Raw genomic sequence first — 23,850 nt, forward strand, 5'->3', positions numbered from 1 at the left:
TAAACGGCGTTTCCGTGTGCGGCTCTGGCTCGCCAGAGCAGCGATGTCACGCTGGCCACGTGACCCGGAAGTGTCTCCGGACAGCGCTGGCCCCTGGCCTCTTAAGTGAGATGGGCGCACAACCCCAGAGTCTGTCAAGACTGGCCCGTACGGGCAGGGGTACCTTTACCTTTACCTTTACAGTGACTGCAACCAAGACAGATTTATACTCCTTCTGGCCCCAGGAGAGCTTAGACCTGGTTTCCTAATGAGAAGGCAAGACAAACATTCCTGATTTGGTTACAGATAGGTAGCCGTGTTGGTCTGCCATAGTCAAAACAAAATAAAAGAAAAAAATTCCTTCCAGTAGCACCTTAAAGACCAACTAAGTTAGTTCTAGGTATGAGCTTTCGTGTGCATGCACACTTCTTCAGATACACTGAAACAGAAGTCACCAGACCCTTCTATATAGTGAGAAGGTGGGGAGGGGTATTACTCAGAAGGGTGGTGGGAATGGGTGATTGGCAGATAGATTGTTTATTCCTGATTTGGTGGACCATAGTATCTGGGACACAACTGCTTGACAATTTCCTTAACTGTAGCAAAATTATAGCTACTTCTAACCCTAGCAACTTCTGGCATCGCTCTCTGATTCAAACTGATTAACAACATCTAACAACTTTTTATAAGGAACCATCTGGGCTTCCTTTTTCTCCTGTAATTTACATGGGAGTTCATTTGTGTTGAAAACTATGTAGTGGAAAATGTCATTTAACTGTTCTTTGAAGCAGTCCTCATTTTCCATGGGTTCTGTTGTGTAAATTGATTTGTTCTCGCTTTCCAAATTACTTGCTTGTGTAAAGCAAGTGCAATTCAGCCTCATGCATCCCTACTGTAGAAAGTGTATGAAAGACTTCTGTTTCTATTTTGCTGATAAGGGCTGTTAGAAAAGAGTGTTGTGGTGACACCTAGAGATGGAGAACAAACATTACAGCACGGTTTTAGTACAACAAGCATCATAGATGAAAAAGCAATCTTTTAGTCCTAAGAGGTTCCCAGATAGCTAAGTGTAGAAAAGCCATTACATGTATGCTTGTAGACCCATTTCAATGTCAGTGGTGTTAAAAGAATGTACGTTTGTGCATGAGACTTTTCTCCAAGCCATTCAAGGAGCCTTTGGAGAAGATGTCTTTATTTTCCATCCCACTCCCTAATCTGAATATGCTTTTCTTGCAGATTTATCTAATGAGGTTGTACATAAATCCCATAGGGTGTCTTGTTGAGAACAAACTGAACTGGACCTCCTTTGTTAATGCCCCAAGGAATCCCGGCTTGCCACATCTGGGTGTAATACCTTTAGCTATTAATAATAACCCAGTGCAATCCACTTAAATGATTCACGAGGATGAATGGGAGTGAAACCAATCTGTTTGTATTCTAGTTGATTTAAAAACACAAGCTGATCTGCCTCAGGTGTACATCTCTAACTTTGCACAATGCAAAAGGGTTGAATAAAGGCTAAGGAGCATTTTCCACTGACAATGAGCATTTTGTAAAGGGCTTGGAAGAAGATTTCAGGTTCTCAGGCATGTAGACCGTCTGCCTGCTGTTTTTCTTTCTTTATTAGGGCACTTATACCCCACCCTTCTATGTCTGACAAATGAGCCACTCAAGGCACTTATGAATGATGTTTAACACATTTAGCAGTACAATCTGAAGAGAGTTTTTAAGTTCTGTTGAACATGCTTAGAAATCCTCCCTATGACCAGAAACCCTGATAAGGTAGTGTTTCGGCTTACAGTGAGGGTTCTAAGTATGTTCAACACACTCTTCAGGCATTGGCACTAAATGTACAAAGGTCTGGAGAGCAGCCAGCATGTCTGGGGGCATTGGGGCAGGATTGCTTGCTCCTGTCCCCATTTTAATGCAAATGCCAGAACATGGCTATAGAGATGCATATTATCTGCGTGCTAGTGACTGCCAATTCCAGATCCCTGAGTGATCTTTCTCAGCAGTTTCATGTAGATGTTGAAGCTATGTGCGACACTATATATATGTTGTAGGTCACTTTGAGTTAACCTGCTGAAAAAAGGACCAATAAATTTAAGAAATAATAATATGCACCAGGAGGAACTAACAGGGTGCTATGTGGCTGTTGTGCACTACAACTCTGATCACCCCTGAGTGTTCATCTTGCTGGCTGGGGCTCATGGCAGTTGTAGTCCACAAAATCTAGATGACATCACATTGGCTATGCTTGCTTGTTTACACCAAAGGTGAAAATCTTGATCAGGTATCTCCCAGCACCAGTTCTGAAGTCTGTACTCTGTGAGGGACCAAAGCCACTGTTAATAGAGTGCTCTCAAGCCCCATCCATGTATGCCAGTAGTAGGGAACTTTTGGCCTTCCAAATGTTGCTGAACTACAACTCTCATAATCCCTAGCCATTAGTCATCTTTGCTGATGGAAGTTGAGGAGCAGCAACATCTGGAGGGCCAAAGACTGCCCACACTTGATGTGGGCACATTCCTGAGGGACACAACCCTGGCTAACGTCTTGTACCTATTGAGGACAGTTTTGGTTGGTCAGGTTAGGTTTGCTATAAAAATATTCTGATGTATTTCAATCTTTGGTAAACATTTGTATCTTCAAACTGCAAGAAATAGTTCCAGAGCTGGGTTATCGCCAGCTCAAAATCTTCATATTGAAGACCTTGGCTAGATTTAGAAACTTCTGAGAACAGGCAAGTGGAAACATGCCATATTGGGTTAGACAAGTTTGGTCACTCTAGCTAAGCTCCTTGTCTCCAAGTGTGGCTAATATTAAAATGCTTGAGAGGAACAGGACAATTATCATTTTAACGTCATTCACATTTTGTTCTTGGCAACCAGAATTCATTTACAGTTTTAAAATGAAAAATACTGTTTCCCAAGGAACCTGCTTGCACAAGGTAACTTGAAACCTAGTTTCATTGTGTAGTTTCATTGCATTGTGTATGCAATCAAATGCCAACAGTGTCCTTCAGCTCTCTATATTGGACAAACAGGCCAGACCTTACGCCAAAGAATAAACGGACATAAATCAGACATCAGGAATCACAAGACAGAGAAACCAGTAGGAGAACACTTCAATCTCCCAGGACATTCTATACAAGATCTCAAAGTAGCTGTTTTACTACAAAGGAATTTCAGAAATAGACTGGAAAGAGAAGCTGCTGAATTGCAACTTATCACCAAACTTAAAACCATGGAGAGTCCTGGTCTGAACAAAGACCTTGGATTCTTATCTCATTATACATGACAAAGCCATTTTTCACCTTCTCACCCCTTGCTTTTTCCTGTAAGACCTATTGCAGTCGTTAAGAGTCGTCAACAGGCTCATCACAGCTATCTGCCAATCACCCATTCCCACCACCCTTCTGAGTAATACCCCTCCCCACCTTCTCACTATATAGAAGGGTCTGGAAACTTCTGTTTCAGTGTATCTGAAGAAGTGTGCATGCACACGAAAGCTCATACCAAGAACTAACTTAGTTGGTCTTTAAGGTGCTACTGGAAGGAATTTTTTTTGTTTTGAAACCTAGGGTTCACAAATACATTTGCCAGTGAGCACTTTATTTGGGGGGGGAGAGGTCTAGCAGAGGAAACAGTTTTTTAAAGTTGGCAAAACAAAAATGTAGAGAGCGCCTTTGTTTTTGTTGGTGGGATTAGTATCATGGATTGCTACGCAAACACACTATTCCCTACCCCAGTAAAACCCCTTTTCTGGGCAGGAAGTACCAAAGGGATGTTTTGTTTTGAGAGGGGTGTTCAAGAAAATCAAGCATTATGGGCTTCTAGAAACTAGCTGGCTACCAAATCCAGGCCAAATTTGTGGGTCCCTGCTTGAAGCTGTGTGAATATTTGATATTTCAAGTCCATAAATTTTTGGCACTTCTTGTTTTGTCAGTAAATAATACTTACCTTTTTCATAACCAATAAAGATTTTATTATGTGAATGGCCTGTGGCCCAAGCATTAATAAACTACATGTACATCAAACATTTTATTAGGGAAACTGAGAAACCCTTGTGGGGGGTAGGAAGCAATGGAAGAGAACGCACATACAGTTTTATGTTTTGTGATAGGATTTCAAAAGTTTTACAATTGAGTTGAAAGGATTTGCTGCTTTCTTCTGCTCTGGATGTGATATTCTAGTGCAATAGCTACTCCTTTCGTACGGTTTAAAAAAACTTGGAACTGGTATATTTTGCATTTCAAAGCTGAAATTCAAATGAAAACTTCAGTTTTACATTTTGAATTCTGGCAGACCATATTCAGATTCTACCTTCTATTGTTCTAATATATTTTGTTCTAAATCTTTCCCTATTTTTAAAAATGAAATTAGGATCTTTTAATATCCTCTTCACCTCTTTTACTGCTGCTTCCCTTGCTCTGCTATCTCCTCTCCATCTTGAGGTAACAGGTTTTAAAACCGTGGGGGTTTCTCCATGCCACTCATTACTTGCAGCCCGCACTCTGGAAAAATCTGAGCCTCATCTGTTCATAGACCGACTAGCCATAAATCCAGCAGGCATTTTGTGTCCCCCAAACCCTGGGCTGCTTTTCTGTTTGACTTAGTGGTGTTTTGTTTGGCACTTTAAGAAGTATTGCTTCAAAGAAAAGTCCTCCTCAAGAGGGAACTGAAAGATCATAATGAGCCAGAAAGCAGCAGTGGATTTTCATTGTGTGTACCCACAATACAAGGCTTACTTTAGGCATTAATGCCATGTCAAAGAAGCATAAGTTTTTGGTAGAATAGTGCGTTTTTCCTTGGTGTCTGCAGTTTGTGAATTCTGCATAGAGCAGCTACCATGTTGTCTAATGTATTCATTGCCACAAGCATGGCCACATCTGCTTACCAAGGCCAAGTGTCCCAGCCCAACAGCATGAAGGTCACTTGTTGAGTGCCTTGCCTCCATTAGGCTCTCAGATGCCTCATGGTATGAAGAGAATAAGAGACGAGCGTTGTTTGGGGTGTTATAGCTTTTCACAAGTGACAGAAAACTATGCCTCTTCCACGAGCCTTTGCTCACCACCAATTATCCCTCAGTCCTTGAGAATGTGCAGAGGGCTTGAGAAGGGTGGGGGGGGGGGTCTGATCTCATTTGCTCTGAGATTTGGAGAAGCTGAGAAACATCAAGAGTGTCTTACACTGTTTTGGTATTTTTGAGGAAAATCTCACATCTCCCCCAAGCCTTCTGCATTTTCGCAATGACTCTCTGTGCAGAGAATTGGTGATGAGCACAGATAAGAGCTGGCTAGTAAGCCAAGTGGAAATTTTGGGATCTTTACAAAACCATGCTGCCTTATGCCACCCACATTGCCTTCCACTGCTGTGGGTGATCCTCAAGAATACTACCTCTTTTCAACCAGTTCTAAGAGTTGATGCCTCTATGGCTCTTATTTACAAATGCTGGATTCTGCTAGTGGGAATTATGGCTGGCTTCATTCAGCAGAATCCTTAGGAGTTGCCCCGACCCTTCTCCAAGGGCCCATGGCAGAGAATAGTATCTGTACCTAAATATAGGATCTTTGTCCTCAAAATGGCACACTGAAGCTATTTGAAGGTATGGGGGAATGAGTGGAAATGAAAACACACACACATACACAAAAAATAACTACACAAAAGGGAACAGTTTTCTCTTGCCCCTGTTGAGTCCACAGTTAGCAAGTGTCCATGGCCATGATGTTGCTATAGGTGTGCCATAGGCTGTGCATTATCTGGATGCATCAAGCCCTGGCAATATGTGTCAGAATTCTTGCAGGACTCTACTTTCGTTGAGCCACTGCATCTCTTTTGGACCTTAATATGTTTGCTATAATGTTGTGCTGTCTCCAGGAGATTCCTTTTGCGTCACTTTCTCAGAAAGAGAAATGCAATGCATCAATTCAGCAATAGAACTTTCTCATTTTAAATAAGTCGGAGTTTATTATACTATGAAACCTACCCAGCAGACAGTTACTTCCCTATACATTTTATCCTTAGTCATCGCAGTGAGCTCTTTAATTATTTAGCAATGGCCAATTTGCTAAGGAAGATGGAAGGCGTTCTTAGCTAATAAATTGAGCTGATGACCATTGAAATAGAGTGGTGCAGCCTGCTCGAGGCTGAATAGTACAGTGTTCATCAAAGGCAGTAGAAGAGCATTTCTGAATGATTATCGGAGGGGAGCTTTTCCCAACACGGCAAGAAATATTTTAAAAGAGAAAGATTGTGGTGCTATATTTAGCCACTGGCTACTACCAAGGGAGAGAGAAGCACATTCTTTTTTTAAAGCGGAAGGAAATAGAGGCATCCAACTAGATTTTACAAATTTTCTTTCATGCCTTCACATTTGAAACATTTTCTCCTGTAGCTCTAATTGCATCTCTTAACCCCAGTCTTCAATATGCACAATTTACATACACCTTCACTTGGCCAAACACTTTGTGTGTGTTTCACATGCATATCTTTTAATGTGCCTAAAAAGAAGAGCCAGGCAGTGTGATGTTGTGGATATAGTGTTGGATTTGCATTTGTCCAGTCAGCCATGGCTCTCCTTGGGCTCTTGTGGCCTTATATACCGTATTTTTCGCCCTATAGGACTCAATGGCCTATAGGGGAAATGTGGGTGGGTCCTATGGGGCGAATACAGGCTTTCGCTGAAGCCTGGGGAGCGAGAGGCTCTCGCTCTCCAGGCTTCAGGAAGCTCTGCGCAACCCTCCGGAGCCCGGCGCGAAGCCGCGTCAGCCTCCGGAGGGTCGCGCAAAGCTGCCTGCCCTCCCGGGCTCCGTGCAGCTCTGCGCGACCCTCCAGAGCCCGGCGCCAAGCCGCGTCGGCCTCCGGAGGGTTGCGCAGAGCTGCCTGCCCTCCCGGGGTCCGCGCAGCTCTGCGCATCGCTCCGGAGCCCGGCGCCAAGCCGCGCCAGCCTCCGAAGGGTCGCGCAGAGCTGCCTGCGCTCCCAGGCTCCGCGCAGCTCTGCGCGACGCTCCGGAGCCCGGCGCCAAGCTGTGCCGGCCTCCGAAGGGTCGCACAGAGCTGCCTGCCCTCCCGGGGTCCGCGCAGCTCTGCGCGACCCTCCGGAGCCCGGAGGGTTGCGCAGAGCTGCCTGCATTAGGAAGCCTCAGCGTGCCCGGGCTTCGCACAGCTGTCCGCAATCCTGGGGAGACCGGCGCGGCTCCCTAGGCTTGCGGATAGCAGGCTCTTCTGGGGGCTGGGGTCGGGGGAAGCTCGGGCTTCCCCTGCGCCAGCCCCGTGCCTGGGGGGGAAATAATTTTTTTTCTTTATTCCCCCCCCCAAAAAAAACCTAGGTGCGTCCTATAGGGCGGTGCGTCCTATGGGGCGAAAAATACGGTACTTTGCGTGGTAGTTGTATGATCTAGGGCAGCCTTTCTCAACCTTGGGTCCCCAGATGTTGTTGAACTACAACTCCCATCACCCCTAGCTAGCAAGGCCAGAGCTCAGGGATGAAGGGACTTGTAGTCCAACAACATCTGGGGACCCAAGGTTGAGAACCGCTGATCTAGGGAGAATCACCCATGTGTTGCTGTCAAGCTCCTGAGGGGAAGAATGAGATGTAAAGTATACGTCAGCCTTTCCCAGCTTTGTGTCCCTCCAGATGTGTTGTATTTACAAAAGATCCCAGCTGGCACAGTCATGGTGGCTGGGGCTGATGGGAGTAGGAATCATCCAGCACATCCGGAATACACCATGTTGGGTAAGGCTGATATACTCACTAAATGAAAATAGATGATAGAAACTTTTATCTTTCTCCTCAAATAAATACTTTATATTAAAAGAATTTCTGCATTTTAGTACTGTAAAATAAGCCAGGACCCCAGAATAGTCTGCAGTGTTAAAGAATAAGCAATAACTGAGCCATAATCCTTCCCCCCTCCCCCACTATAAAAAGGACTCCTCAGCCATTTCCCCAGGGGAGATGGTTTTGGTTCTAGAGTTCTGGCTAGCTTCCATCTTGATGAATAATATATTGTTAGTGATATATTTGGCTCACTCTCAGTTCCCACTTACAATCAGGAAGATTATTTTTGCTTTCAGTTCCTTTAAATGGTGCAGCTTTCCAGCCCAGTGTTGCCAAATCTGCTGTCACACAAAATATGCTGGTGTAGTGGTAGGCTCCAACTTTGGGGTCACAGGTTGTAATACATCGTGATGGTTGTTAAAAAATCCCAGCTTGGAAGGAAACTTATTTAGTCACTGCAGTGTTGCATCCTTCATTGAAGCTAACTGAGAAATGGAAAATGAATGTCTAGCTTTTCCCAGGATGCTTTTTTGTTTTTTGGTATTTTAATTAAATTACCCTGTTATTTGATGAAACATAGTCCCTTTTTTGTTGAGCTAATTCTTCATTGCCTTGTACTGCAAGCACTTGTTTGAACAGATGTATACTAAAAGCCTCACAGAATCAAAAGACCTAGGTATTTTGGAAGCAGATTAATTCATTGTGAATGAGTTGATATGCTTTTGCTCTGTGAATTACTCAGTGAATAGATATGTTGAAATGATTTACCATGTTACAGGTGCCAGTGTTTTTAGTGGGAAGAAATGCAGTTTAAGAAACTAGTCATTTGAAAAATGCTAAAGTCTATACAGCAATTACCTGATGACATCTATAGTGGAATAATAAGCTATTCTGATATTTCAGAAAGAGACTGGAAGCATCTGAAAGTTTATTCTGTTGGCTACTCTTAAGGCTTACCTCTTTGGTTCTTATGACCACTGTTTTTAAGTTCTGTATCAAATTGTCATGGTTAAGGCCTACATATAAATTTAAGATTTTAATATATATTGAGACTATGGAGATTGGCAGGGTGTGGGCGGGGGCAGGGAGGAAAGCCTGAAATATATAGAGAATACATAGTTTCCTGTCAAAGCTAAACTTGCTTTATTGCACTAAGCAACATGTTTCCAACAGCACAAGGATTTCCCCTTCTCCCCTGACACAGGATGCACAGGGGAGAAGGAGAGTGGGGATATACTGTTACTGTACCTTGCACCAGCACAACTATTTTGTTGGCTAGTACTGATGTACCAGTTGTTACTATTTGATATATTTATGAAATTTGTAAACCCATGCATATTTGTACAAGCAAGGTGGGGAATATATCCAATGCTAGCTAGAGAGATGGGTGCAGACTGCTCTGTCCTATGCTACTTAAGTGCTTGCATTAGTGGAAAATAGAAACCACAAATTTGGTAATAAAGTAAAGTAAGTATAGTATTGGGGCTGAAACTGTTTTGTATAGCAAGCCACCAAATCTCTGCTAATCCTTAATATTGTATGTTACACTTTATAGCAACATTGAAAACATTTGGATTTTGTGTATGTCTTTATCATAGTGTCTACACAGGAATTAACATTTGCTGATATTGTAGGTCAGGAGTGGGGAACCTGTGGCACTCCAGATATTTTTAGCCTCCCAGCTCCTATCAGTCCCAGCCAGCATGGGCAGTGGCCAGGGAAAATGGGAATTGGAGTCCAACCACACCTGAAGGTTAGCCACCCTGCTGTAGATTGTTTTGCACAAAGGTTTATGCACTACACATTTGTAGTGAGGAAAACCTTGTCTTATGAGCATTCCATTCATTCCAAAAGTGTATATATTTCATAGCAGTTATTTTTTCTAGTACATTGGTACCTTGGTTCTTGAACTTAATTTGTTCCTGGAGTCTGTTCGACTCCCGAGACGGTTCGAAAATCAAGGTGCGGCTTCTGATTGGCTGCAGGAGCTTCCTGCACTCAAGCAGAAGCCGCATCGGACGTTCGGCTTCCGAAAAAGGTTCACAAACCAGAACACTTACATCCAGGTTTGCAGCATTCGGGAGCCAATTTGTTCGGTAACTAAGCCGTTTGGGAACCAAGGTTTGACTGTATTTCTCTTTTGGAAGCATTGAAAAAATATTCAAGTTGGTCAGGGGAGAAGGTAAGGGTGCATTATTGGGAGAAGTATCCAACTCTAGAATATATGTGAGGTTGTGGATCTTCTTTCTGATTATAGATGAAACGTGGGCCTGGCATTAAATTGGCCTTCTCCAACCTGGTGCCCTCCAGAAGATGTTGGACTACAACTCATATCATCCCTGACCATTGGCCATGTTAGGTGGAGCTGATGGGAGTTTTATTTCAACAACACCAGGTTGGGGAAGGCTGTGTTCATGGCTTCTCAGGAGAGCGTGGGGTGTCTGTATTTTCCAAAATGGATGAGTAGAGTGATCCTTCCTTTTGCACACTCAAATCTCCTCTTATTTTCCCATAGCATCCGATAATAGCCAGCGGTTTCGGGAAACCTGCTTTGCATTTGCCCTGACTCCACAGCAAGTGCAGCAGATCAGCAGTTCCATGTAAGTGGTAGTGATCTTTTGACACCTTTTAGTCCTGTGCATCTGAATTCTGAATGCATAAACCATTTAAGAGAGAGAGACAGACAGAGAGAGCATTTGTGTGTGTGTGTGTGCGTGTGCGTGTGCGTGTGCGCATGCATAACTGTAAGATTGAAAAACAAGACAGATGTTTGGAATTTAATAACCGAAAGTGAGCTAAAAGAGAGTGGTTAGAGTAGAAGTGCAAGGGAGAGCTACAGTAATTTGGGAAAGGGTTTTTCTGTATGAGTAAATCAGGAGGGATTTGGAGATGGAGTATCCGTCATGGGAGTGAGGACATATTTTTATTTATTTACATGTTTTAGGGGTTTATAACCTCCCTTTCAACAAACCAAAATTGCAAGAAGAACTGTTAACCATGCAACACAGTGACCCACTGGTCCCATGGTATAGTCTGCAGGCACATGAGGCCATCACCTGGCTGCAGCTAAGCAGGTCCAGGTCTGGTCAGTGCCTGGATGGGAGACTACTTGGGAGCCGCAACTTTGCTCCCTTGGATTCCATGTCAGAAGAAAGGCTGGATATAAAATGTAAGAAAATAGGTAAGTAAGTAAGCAAGGAGAGCAATCAGTAGAATTAAAACAGGTTGGGTTAAAAGGCTCAGGAAAATAAAAGAGCTTGCCTGGTGAGCCTCCCAAGATGGATCCCAGGCTTTTTGAGGGTGTTGAAGCGTAGGCCTGTTTCCCAAAGCAGCATATGAAAGCCCATTAGAGTCCATTGCCTGAGTCGTTTAATGCGTGCTGGCCCAAAGCTGTTTTTATGGAATTGCTATTATGTGTTCTGTTCGCATAATTGGGCAAAGTGATACACATTACAGGAAGCACTGCAGAGGTCAATTGTCAGTGAACTACAGCATCAGATCAAAGGTTCATTTGCTCTAGCATCCTGCAAAGGTTGGTGTGTGTGTGTGTGTGTATGTGTGGACAGTAAGGTATGATCCTGGCAAATAAGTCCAGTTCTGGTCAGTGACTCAGCATAGACTGTGAGTAGCATGTTTAACTTTTGAGACCTTTAAATACTCAGATCTTGCATTGGTTTATTGTAATGTACAGTCTTTAACTGATGTCTAATGTCTTTGCTAGGGATATTTCTGGAACCAAATGTGACTTCACTGTGCAGGTCCAGCTAAGGTATTGTTTCCCTACAATTCAGTTTTTGTTTTGGTGGACTTTGCCCCCCACTTCCCTTAAATTCTCTACCAAGGATGGTTGAGATTTGCATATATGATCATGCTTATTTTACATAAATTTTATTTGCCCTGAGACCTCTGGGTATAGGGTGGTATATAAATAATAATAATAATAATAATAATAATAATAATAATAATAATTATCACTACTCTGTTTCCAATAATTGTGGAAAGAAGCACAATAACTCTGTAAGCTCCATGCACCACCCCCCTTCCCAGTAATATTGGTAAACAGAGAAGCAGCAGCTCCTCATTACTTCCTATGTTGCTTTTACTTGCCTGTGGCAGAAGAATTGGCTGCTGCTTTGATTAATTCTGTCATTATCTGCCAGAGGAGGACTTGCACCTTGGTGTGTGTGTGTGTGTGTGTGTTTTCACGCACCTTCAGGGGAGAGGCTGTATGTGTTGTGGTTGAGAGTGCTTGATGCAGCCTAGTGGCCATTTCTAAATCGATGAGACCTAAAGCCCCAGAATGATGATCTGTGCTAGTAGCTATGCCTTTTGATATCTGTGTGTCTTGCATCTGACACGCTTCTCACTTTACTAGCCCCTGATTCACTTGTGGCCCCACAACTCCTCTTCCCTCTTTCCACCCTGAAACAGGATCTGTGTTCAATGGATTCAAGAAAGACAGAGACAGGGAAAGATTGTTCACTGCTACCGTGCTTTCTGCTTAACACCTTCATGTGCAAACATTAGCCTTTTAAATCCATGTCTGAGTTTCAGATTGAACTAAAGGCAGGTGACGGGGAGAATCTAAACTTCACCCTCTTTCCATCCCCCAATTTGCTAGCTGTTGATTTATTAATGTGGGGTATAATTGAGTCTCCTCAGGAGCATGTAATTTCATTCATTCTGTTTAGTGATGTTGGTTGAAAGGGTTGTAGCAGCCTCTTCCTCTGAATTCATCCCTCTGCCTCTTGAGGTCTGATCTTTCTTTTGTCAGCATCTTGGATAGGGAGGTGCCTGCAGACCCGCAGAGGAGAATCTAGCTTGTGCAGCAAGCACTGATATCAGGAAGATGAATGGAATTGGAGTGTGGCTGAACTGAAGCTCTAGAATCTTGACTGTGTGCGCCAGCAGTAATTAGAGAGAGCTGCAGCCGCGGCAGCTGTGGAGGTGGAAGAGGGAACAATAGGAAGGAATATCGCCATTGGTTGTAAGCAGCTTTCATAGGACTACGTTAGGTGGAAGAAGCCTGTGACAGGCTGCCTGCGGCACAAGCCCTTAACCACAGGGGTTACATGCAGGATCCATGGTGGATGGCTCAGAAATACTTTTTAACGGCTTTCTGTTTTACTCTGTAGCTTAGTTGGGTGCACCATCCAGAGAAGTTTTATGATATGAGATGGCATACAAATGACATAAATAAAATTTGATTGGGGGCATTAAGCAAATCCTCTTCCCAATGGTGGCGATACCTTTTTAGGTCATCCAATGATTGAACTAGAGGACATGGCGCTCTGATGTGCATACAGCAGGTGTTTCCCCATTTTTGATGGGGACTGCTCCCCACAATCTGTGGAAGCCTCCATACGCGGATAAGAGTGTGTCTTTTCAGAAACACCTGTCATTCAGGGGATGAAGCTTTTGTGCTCCCCCCTAGGGGACCCAGTCTTGCTTCTCTTCCAATAGGAGTCTGTAGCCTGTCTGATTTATTAGCTTTTGAGCTCCCCAAGTTTCAAAGTCTGAAATATTTAATTCAGATTATACCTTACACACTTGGTAATTGGATGCAAAATAAGATGTATGTAGATTTTCTTAGCTTACATAATTGTGTTTTTCTTTCTTTCTTGGAGTGGGGTCTATGCCACCATATTGACTCACGTAAAGTTGTGATTGTGTATGTAAAGTGAGAAATTGTGGGCTTACTGTACAGTGATAGAGCTGGTGGAAGCATAGCTGTCTGGCCTGGGCTGATGGTATTTGTTGTCAAAACTATCTGGAGGGCATCAGATTAGTGAAGGCTGCTTCAAAGCACTATGGGACACTGGCTCACAGATAATGATATTTCCCCATGTCACTTGTAGTATTTACAGACCCTGTATAGAGTTTAATATAAAATGTCCTTGAACTCACTGTTTTGTCTTTAGGTTTTGCTTATCTGAGACCAGCTGCCCACAGGAAGATCACTTCCCACCAAATCTTTGCGTGAAAGTTAATGGAAAACCATGTAGCCTACCTGTGAGTATCCTCAGAAATTTGGCCAATAGTTAAAGATGCTTTCTTGGGGGGGAAAGAAAGAAATTGTTTGGGGGATATTGAAGTGAATAGTGGTGTCTTGAATTGCACCGGATAATTCAAGGCAATGCTACCGAAGTCTTGTATTGAAAGATTCAACAAGTGACACACAAGAAAAGCAAATGAACTCTTCTGTGACTCCCACTTGACAATGTTTCATTGCCATTTGCCATTCACAGTCTCGCTCGCTCACATATAGACTGGGGTCTAGGGAAATTTAAAGAGAGCAGGAGTGGGAGATCCTGAGAGGGACTTCGGAATTGTTTTACTCTGTATTTCCTGTCCAGTTCACTCCTCCTCCTGAGAGGTTATAGGAGGATATCAGGGACTGGATGTTGTTTCCCATTCATTAAGAGATGGAAGGCAGTGAGTAAGTAAGTAAGGGGAGGCACTGGTCATTGGGCATCAGATGCTTGCGTCTCAACCTCAGTTCCCTATCAATAAAAGGGAAGGTCATTCAAGGACAAACAAGGGGGCAAAAGAGAAGTTGCTTTGCATATTCATGGTGATGTGTGTGTTGTTTCAGGGCTATCTTCCACCAACCAAAAATGGGGTTGAACCAAAGCGACCTAGCAGACCAATCAACATCACCTCACTTGTGCGGCTGTCCACGACAGTACCAAACACAATCGTTGTCTCGTGGACTGCAGAAATAGGAAGAGTGAGTTACAGTTGGCTATCAGGGGGGTGGGGTGGGGGCTGTATGCATCTGTAGAAATTCATGGAATTTGACTAGTACTGTCAAGATCTAATACCTTTGTGGAAATCTTTCTGTAGTTTCTTACACTTTTATGTACTGACTATATCTTAGTTTACCTTGCTACATTTGAGTAGGGACCCTGAATGGACTGTATGTAGACGTGTAAGAGGGATATGGAATATAGACAGATTTATTTATGTGTTAAATTTGTTAGTTGTTTACAAAAAAAAAAACATAAATTAAAACCAGGGTGGAAAAACCATTAAAACGCCCCATACATTCTAAAAGGCCACGTACAGTTAAAAGCCAAAGATCTGCTTAAAATGAAATGTTTCTGCCTGGTGCCTGAAAATATTCAGCGATGGCACCAGACGAACTTCCCTGCAGAGAGCATTCCACAGATTGGGAGCCACCACTGAAAAGGCCCATTATTTTGTTGTCACCCTCTGGACCTCCCATGGAAGTCCACGGAAAAGGGCCTCAGATGTCGATTGCAGGTTCCAGGTTGGTTCATATGGGGAGAGGCAGTCCTTGAGGTAATGGGTCTGAGCCGCGTAAGGCTTTGTAGGTCCTTGATTGAGAAATAGAAAGCTTAGATAAGGAGATGGAGAAAGGCTGTCAATATTGGATTTCCAAAGACTTACTGTAAGCAAAAGAAGATGCAATCCCAATGCCATTGCTTGACTCCATGCAGTTAACATTTAGAGCCCCCACATAAATTAAAGGGTCATAGAGCTGCATGGCACATTCAGTTTGGTAGCCACGAGACTCAAACATGATTGCCTTCTGGAACTTGTAATTAATTCTACAAGGTCTCATAGTGGGTGTTGGTATTTGCAATACCATCTGGGACTTTCAAACACAGATTTCCAGTCTGGATCAACGTAATTCAGGTAAAGGCATAATAACCTTGTTCCAGCTTCTATGCCATGTGACTTCTCTTCCCCACCCCCCAAAATTTCCATCAAAACTTGCTGTGGGCAAGTTCCACGCTCTGTAGATTCAAGCTGTCAGTAAATAATGCTGTTAATTAGCAGCTCTTGTCTTTTGCCCTAATTGAAGCATTAAATAAACATGTAGCCCTCTACAAGTTTGATGGGGAAAACATTTTTAATAACATACTAAGCAATGCTTAATAAAGAAAGGTTTGGCTTTGTTATATCTGGCACTGCTTTTTTTTAAAAAAGCAATGGTGTCTACAATTGTGGAATCATAAAGCTGGACAGAATTGGATTCAGATTCCACCAGGATCCTTTGTGCTTCTAAAGACCTTTGCCTTGAGAAATTTGAGCTCAGGAGAACAAGGCTTTTAGATCAGAGGATGTAGCTTCTAGGCAGCCCTGAGTCCCCAGGTTAATTTTTAAAAATTAAGCACTATCACCCTCCTCTGCTTTCAACTCGTTTTGAGGCTTTCAGGCAGGGCAGCAGGAGATTTAGCTCTAATGTATCTAGCAAAGACAGCTTGTTTGGAGTTCTTAAAAGTAATTTCTGCTGCACAGAGCAATGCACTGTTGGTCAAACTTTCATAGCATACACAGAGGGAGGAGGAGCACACCAACAACAGGAAGGTGGGAAAGCCAATAAGGTGCACACATATTTTGATAAGAAATCAGCATCTTCAGCTGTCTTTATTGGGGCAATCTGTGGAACACAAGCTTTAAAAGTAAATAAACTTTTAGACTGCATCACTAAAAATTCTATGCCTCCTTTAATGGAATGTAATCACAACCAACATCTTGAACAGAAGGAGTGACAATAGGAACCCACTAACATACCATCTTGCCTCAATAGCCGAGTCTCTTGAAGAATCAGGTTTTTCTGTTTTCTGGAAATGTAATTGGCAAACTAAGAGTACTGTGATGTCTATGGCTTCAGAATTGGCTAATTTTATATGGGTGAATTCGAAGAGAAATTGATTCATTCACCTGACAATCTATTCATTGACACTGTTAAATGGTGGTGACGTATATAGGTTTTTCTACTTTGGAAGTGGATGTTTCTGTACCATCTGCTTATTATATTTGGATTAGCTGAATAGATAATTTTATTTTTCACTTCTGTTGTATTCTGAGAGTAGCCAAATTATTTTTAGATGTTTATGCCAAAAAGAATGGCAGATATAAATAATAAATAAAGGAAACTGCCAATTTCTTCTTTGAAGTTAGAAATCATTTTCCATATAGTCACTATTTACAGCATAGGAATTCTGTAAGACAGTGCTAGCAGGCTTGCATTTGGAGTAAATCAATATATTTATTACTTTGTTTCTGATGTAACAGATTTACTTTTTAATTCCCCTGCATTGACTTTGAAGAGATGTTTAAATTAACTTTGCTGTCAGTGCCAATACATTTTGAAGCTGTTTGTAAACCACAGTTTTTACATTATTCAATGTTAGTGTTGCATCTGCTGGTACAAGAATATCTTTCTTAAGCACATTATAAAATATAAAATAACTTTATGTTTTAAATATTAGAGAAAATGGGCTTGTTTTACCCTTGATTGTTTTTTTTTTTACAAAGTGTTTTTATAAGAGTATATTGTAGGAGTAATACATGCTTATGGTTAGTATTTTTAAAGCTTCTTTTACATTTGTGTTATGCTTGTAACTGTACTTACACCTTATGTCTTTATATCTCTTGCAAAGACGTCAGTGTGCCATTGTTCTGCCTGCCTGCCAAACTGTGATCAGTTGGTAGATTTTGGAGTGGGGAAGGGGAACATGCTGAGTTTCCCTAATGGCCACAATTGTTGAGTTAGTCATTGCAATATTATTATCATTGGGTGATAGTAAGTCTCATTTGGACGGACTTTTTTTGGTGTTCTCTTGTTCCAAATTCACTGCCAACTGTGAGTTGATAAGGTAAAAGGCTTCATGCAGGGCACGCTTACTTTTATCCTGATTCTTCGCACAAGGCCTGTCTTTCGACCCTGAGCAAAAAAGTAAAAGCACCTGCCATGTTTTCCCCTGCTGGAACGGTGTAGACATAAATGAGAGTTGTGTTGCACACGTTGCCAGTGAATTTTGCCTCTGGTTCCTGAGGGCTGAAAAAACGCGGGTGGGTGGATGGGATTTGGACACATTAAAATAAGATGCATGCTCATTGGCCAAGCTGATTCTCATTTGTTCTTGCTTTTTTTCTATTCAGAATTATTCTATGGCGGTCTACCTTGTCAAGCAACTGTCTTCTACAGTCCTGTTGCAGAGGTTACGAGCGAAAGGCATCAGGAATCCTGATCATTCTAGAGCGCTAAGTATGTCCACTTCATGCATATTCCTTATATAAATGTCCAGATAGATAGACACAGTGATAACTATTCCTCATGCAGTTAATGCTGCCGTTTGTGATGGGGGCTTGAAATGTTCAGGGTGCCCAGAATGTAAGTTCTCTCCACGCTCTGATAATTCTGCCGCATCTGGGGTCCACAGTTTCTGTGGAACCCAGCTCTTAAGTTTCCTTTGCAAAGAAAAAACCTCAGAATATAAAGCCTCCTGAACTGGAGTGGGCTGGTCTGCCTGCTGTTTTTCGGGGGGTTGCTGAATCTTGGAAGTGAATGTTTGAGTGTGTGTGCTGGATTTAGGATTACCCTTTATGCAGCCAATGAAGTGGACTCTGGACCACAAAAACTTAAGTCATAATGAATTTACTAGTCTCTTAGGTGCCGCAAGATGCTTTATAGTTCTTTCTGGGTTGGTGTTCATTCCAGACCTTTCTCCTTTTGCTCATTAGTTAGTCTCAGTCTAGGACCGTTTCTGCCTCCATGACTTTCTCTCCCTTTCCCACCTTCAGTATCCCATGGGTGAAAGGTCAGTGCCTGGTGTCTTGCTGTTCTTCACCTGCCAGCTGATCTTGGGGCTTCTAAGGTGGCAGAACTTCCTAACTCCACCTACAGCAAGTGATGGTTTCTCCAGTTAGGATTCCTGTGCTGCTGATCTTCCCAGCCTTTTTAACCAATGTGCCTCATGGATCTTTTAATAGTTCTTTTGTTCCTCTCCCCACCCCCATTTCTTCTTTCCTTGACAGTCAAAGAGAAACTAACTGCAGATCCTGACAGTGAAATAGCAACAACCAGCTTAAGAGTTTCTCTTCTATGCCCAGTAAGTCTTAACTTCCCTAAAGTGACTTTATTTGCTGTAGCAATGCCAATTTGAATAGAAGTTGAAAACCCAAGTTTAATTGATGCAAAGGGTCTTGGTGTTCAGGAGGGCAGAAGTCTGAAACTGGCAATATCCTCGTGAGAAGGGCAGGTAATTGGTATGGAACAGTCTCCCATAGCCTACAGCTCTTGTCAGCCTCAGCTGCCTGTAGAATGGGGCAGAAAGTTTCAAGTCAAACTTTAGCAGGAAGGATCTCTTTCCACTGTGAATGTCAGAGACAGCCTTGTCCAAGTTATGCCCCTTGCTGGATGTTGCAGTCCAGCAACATTGGGGGGCGCACCCAAAGGGTAGCCAACCCTGTCCTAAAGCAACCTCATTTTCCTGCAACCTGATAGTGGGGCATCATTGCCAGTTCTTGACTTGTAAATGGGACAGATAATTCAGCTTAGATGTATCAGAGGCTGTCCTTCGTCATGCTGAATGTGACAGTGATAATTCTGTAAGTTGCTTTACAGAGGTGAGAGGTATTTTTCTCAGTCAGAGCACACAATCGCAGAGATGAAACCTGTGAAATCTGAGGCTGTGAAAATGGTTCTGTAGTGTATGGTTTTTGAAATAGGACTTGGACCAAATTGTGACTTGAGATATTGGGCAGTATTTACACCAGAGGTGTTGATCAAAGAGACTCCACTGGGAAGATCATATTGGGGAGGTGGACTGATTGCTGCTCATGCAGACAGTGAAAGGAGAGTGTGCCTTCCACTCTTATGTGTAACCTGAATCTCTTGCTTGACTTACCTGGAGTTACATGATTTTAAAATGCATCTCTCTTAAGCAGAATCCTTTGTTCTTTTTTTGTAAATCAAGGCATAAAAAGAATGCTTTCGCTTTTTATTTTAATAGCTTGGTAAAATGCGGCTGGCGATACCCTGCAGGTCCCTGACTTGTTCACATCTGCAGTGCTTTGATGCCACTTTGTATATTCAAATGAATGAGAAGAAACCCACCTGGGTTTGCCCTGTGTGCGACAACAAAGCTCCTTACGAACACCTAATAATTGATGGGTAAGTACTTTTTGGAAGCCAGTAAAAGCTGGGTATAGTGAAGCAAGTAATGTGCCTGGAAATATTTTTGCCCTTTTTGTAAAGGTCTGAAACCACTGAGGTTGTGTGTTTTTGCCACCTCTGATGGATTTCAGAAGCATGAATGTTCCTTATGTGCAAATTCCTCCATGCTTTCTGGGTGATATTCTAAGGAGGCTCTTTTTAAATAGGTTGTTTATGGAAATCTTGAAATACTGCACAGATTGTGATGAAATTCAGTTTAAGGAAGACGGAACCTGGGCTCCTATGAGATCAAAAAAAGAGGCACAAGAGGTTACTGCATCTTTTAATGGAGTGGAAGGTGAGTTACTGAAGTCGACTTGCGAAACTGTTGCTCCTGCTTTTTGACTTTTTCATTTTCTCCTCTTTGTTCTGGCTCATGATTTTGGTGCTTTGTAAGTGTGTAATTCCTAAGTGCAGACCTTACAATGCTATTAAGTCCTCTTGAGGCACACTGTTCTGGAACAGGTTGATTATCTAGATCAGCCTTGGGTCAATTTGGAGACCTCCAGATGTTTTGGATTACAGCCCCCAGCATCGTATGGCTGTTTAACTGTATTTTAACACACACGCACGTTGCAATTACCAGTTGGGACTTCAGCACTGGACTGGTCTCTTTCTAGGTTGCTTAAGTTCTTCTGTGGATCATCAAGTGTCCTCTCATCAGTCAAGCAAAAATAAGAAAGTTGAGGTGATTGACTTAACCATTGACAGCTCATCGGATGAAGAAGAGGAGGAGCCATCGGCCAAGAGGAGCTGCCCTTCCCTGTCTCCTGCATCACCCATTAACAATAAGAGGTGAGGAGACACTTAGCTGCCTTGGGAAGTGGTGGGCTGCAGCTCAGAGCCCTCAATGTGATGCTGTGTAGGCAGAGCTCACTGTTTCATTTCATGGAACTTGTAAGCCATCAAAACCTTTCAACTTAAAAGCATTGGATTGTATTCAGCTGAAGTTATGTTCCGAGAAGACTCTCTGAAATTAATGGACCTCGGTCAGTCAGATCCATTAATTTCAATAGGCGTGTTCTGATTATGACTAACATGGAATGCAGTCAGTGGCATTTTAATGGCAAATGTGGCCCTTCTGTTGCTTCTTTTTCCCATAAGAAAGAAAGTTGTTACCGGTTCTGGCAAAAAGACTGTATCCAATGCATTTTTACAACAAATAATAATTGAGAATTTCCCTGAGGCAGTACAGTTTCTGGACCTATAACAAGTATTGGGGCAATTGTGGAAGCTAGATGACACCTCTGACATTGTAACCAAGGTGATTAGCTAATCAAAATACAGTAGGGTATTGGCATGAGTGTATTTAATATAACAATATATTTTGTTTTGGGAAGCATGGAAATACCCTACTTCAAAAAATTGCCTTTAATGATGAACTAACTGTACAGAGTCTTTTATGGCTAAGTTACATGAGGGAGGGGGGTGGTTTCTGTTATGTGTGACTTTTTGTCTTGAGTTTCCAGAAACAGGAAGTCTGAACTAGTTCACTCCCTGCCTCTACCCTTACCTTGCTGAAATTACAATGCCCATTTCCAGTTGCCAGAATACTTAAAGGAGGCTGGGAGTATAAAACCAAGTGAGATTTGAACCCCGAGCCTTCAGAGGTGCTCTCAGATATCTTCAAGTATTTCATTTCTGAGCTGTGCATAAGAGCTTGCCATTGCTTGCTCACCTGTCCCTTTCTGGTGAATAAAAATTGCCCCCAGGTGACCAAATCCTTCACTAGCCCCAGTTCTGGAAACAGAAGCACATGAAAGAGCTCTTAGGTTCTCCCCTCCATGCGGTTAATGTTTGGCAGAGGCCTGTGCTGCAGAAATTATTCATGAGGGTTGCATACATCAACAGGATGTTGGACAAGGTGAGCCATTGGCCTGATCCAGCAGGCCCTTCTTATGTTATTAGGTTCTGAATTGTGGGGATAAGGATGGCAAGCAGGAGGTGCAAAAGCAAAAGGCAGGGTGAAAAGGACCCTGCAAGAGAACCTCAGGATTATTTGTGGCAGTAATATATATGCAAAATCTAGCTGCATCAAACATTTGTCAGAAAGCATGAAGTGAAAGGAGCTGTCTTTTAGGAAAGACCACAAATGCCCAGCTCTGAACCCCAGGTTCTGTCTGTTTGGGATACTGCAGGAGGAGTCTGCAGGCCCCATCTTCTAAACTCAGGCTTCTGCTTCTGCTTCTTAGCATTTCAAGTATGCCGCATCAAGTCTCTCCTGTTTCAAGAACCCCAAGCCTTCCGGCTGTTGACACAAGCTACATCAACACGTCACTTATACAAGACTACAGGCACCCGTTCCATATGACACCCATGCCTTATGACCTCCAAGGTAGGTTTCTGACAGGACAAACATCATAGATAATAGTAATACCTGAAATTACTGTTTGGATATTTTAACTGTTTAAGAATGTTTCAATTGTTTTCAGAAGGCTTTTAAACATATTTCATATTATTGATATGTTTGCTGCCCCGGGCTTCTTTGGGTGGAATATAAACTGAATTAGTTACTGTAATTAGTAGTAGAGAAGCAGCCACCACATTACTGAGTGTGAGGTATTTGCCTTGAGTGATGGAGCCTTTCACAACCTTGCTACTAATGTCCTTTTAAACTGATGGTGTTGGGGGTTGAGCCTACAATCTAAGGTGTGCAGAGCATGGGCCATACAAGGTTTGACCCCTTTTCATGGCTTCACAAGGCCTGTCACCAAAGGTTTGTAGCAAAAAAACCAACATACTTAACATATTTTTCTTTTTCCTGACATAATTTTGCGTAGGTTAGTTTAAGAGAAGCACTGTTTGAGGAAGGCTGGAGGCTAAGCAAGAGTGATTAGGATCTGTGCTATATTCTGCTTAAAGCTGTTTGATTTTAGGATGTATGTTTTGAGAAAATGAACCTGTTTCATTTTGCCTTTTTCATAGGACTGGACTTCTTCTCATTCTTACCAGGAGACAATCAGGTAAGCTGCTAATGGGAGGCAGGAAACAATTCTAGAACAGTCACAAAGGGGAGTAGTTTTGATCTAATATAGGGAGAATTTCTTCTTAATACAGTATCCCAAATTGAAAATGTCAAGTGTCTGAAACCACCAGGCAGTATTATAAATTATTTTTGATGTGCTAGAATATCTTTGCCAGAATACATTATTCTAGCATTTATTTCCATCACTGAGGGGAGCAAGCCTGCACAACTGGGATTGCACTGCAAAAGTATTGTTTAAAACTGAACATTTAACTTGTTTTTTAAAAAGCATTCAGGTCTTTTTCTTCCTTGAGGAAATGCTAAAGGACTCTGCATTTTGCCAGTAAAGTCCAGTAAATAGGAAGTGGGGCTTCTCCCCACAGTCAAGGTCTCACTTCCTCCCCATTATACTGCCTCCTCTGATTTCAGTAATCCTCTCAGTGAAACCTTGAGCCTGACCTTTTTCCTAGAGTATGACTGCAGAAAACCAGTATTCTTGGGGCACTCGGTTCTGTGTCCAGTTACTGCACCCAACAAATCCAACATGCCTGTGAACTGCATGCAGGAGTTTTGATGACCCTTTTATTTATTATTTTATTATTTCAAAAAAATTATACACAGCTTGAGTGTATAAATTGTATCAAAGCGGTTTACAATAGTAAAATCAGTAAAAGCAGTTTAAAACGTTCAAAAATAAAACAAAATCGGCAACAATCAGAAACCAGTTTAAAACATGCACCAACATCCTACATGTCTGAGTAGGCTTGCCAAAACAAAAATGTTTTTAGTGGGTGTCAAAAAGAATACAGTGAGGGCACCGGCCCTGATGTCAGTCGGCAGGGAGTTCCAAAGTGTAGGTGCTTCTTATATTAAAATACAGGTTTCTTACAAGTGTGAAGCAGATATTATTACATGGCACCTGTAACCTGTAACAGTGGCAGTTCTGGAAAGAAACTGAGCTGCCCATAAGTACTTGGAATCCCCTCTTCATTGGCCTGTAGCCCCCTGGCCTTTGAACCCTTGTGAACCCACCTCTTTTGTTTTATCTATACTGTGCTGGTTTTGCTTTTTTTACTTGTGTGAGCATATTGCTGCAACCCACCCTTACGGTGAAGGGCGTGAAATAAAAACAGTGGAGTAGTAGCAAAAA

The 23,850-nt window shown here is 42.4% G+C and overlaps 1 protein-coding gene across 3 annotated transcripts in view; it reads left to right on the plus strand.

Annotated features, from left to right (window-relative positions):
* Positions 1 to 23,850, plus strand: part of PIAS1 (protein inhibitor of activated STAT 1) — a 53,605-nt gene that overhangs the window by 24,755 nt on the left and 5,000 nt on the right. For all 3 annotated transcript variants that reach the window (XM_079953558.1, XM_079953560.1, XM_079953559.1), the window contains exons 3-13: positions 10,277 to 10,361; positions 11,483 to 11,530; positions 13,683 to 13,773; positions 14,357 to 14,491; positions 17,680 to 17,785; positions 18,556 to 18,629; positions 19,533 to 19,693; positions 19,903 to 20,033; positions 20,356 to 20,530; positions 21,928 to 22,070; positions 22,661 to 22,698. In XM_079953558.1, coding sequence (XP_079809684.1) covers positions 10,277 to 10,361; positions 11,483 to 11,530; positions 13,683 to 13,773; positions 14,357 to 14,491; positions 17,680 to 17,785; positions 18,556 to 18,629; positions 19,533 to 19,693; positions 19,903 to 20,033; positions 20,356 to 20,530; positions 21,928 to 22,070; positions 22,661 to 22,698 — 1,187 coding nt within the window. The remainder of the gene's footprint in view (positions 1 to 10,276; positions 10,362 to 11,482; positions 11,531 to 13,682; positions 13,774 to 14,356; positions 14,492 to 17,679; positions 17,786 to 18,555; positions 18,630 to 19,532; positions 19,694 to 19,902; positions 20,034 to 20,355; positions 20,531 to 21,927; positions 22,071 to 22,660; positions 22,699 to 23,850) is intronic.

The sequence above is a fragment of the Podarcis cretensis genome (genome assembly GCF_951804945.1).
Source record: "Podarcis cretensis genome assembly, chromosome: 14".
Classification (NCBI taxonomy): Eukaryota; Metazoa; Chordata; class Lepidosauria; order Squamata; family Lacertidae; genus Podarcis; species Podarcis cretensis.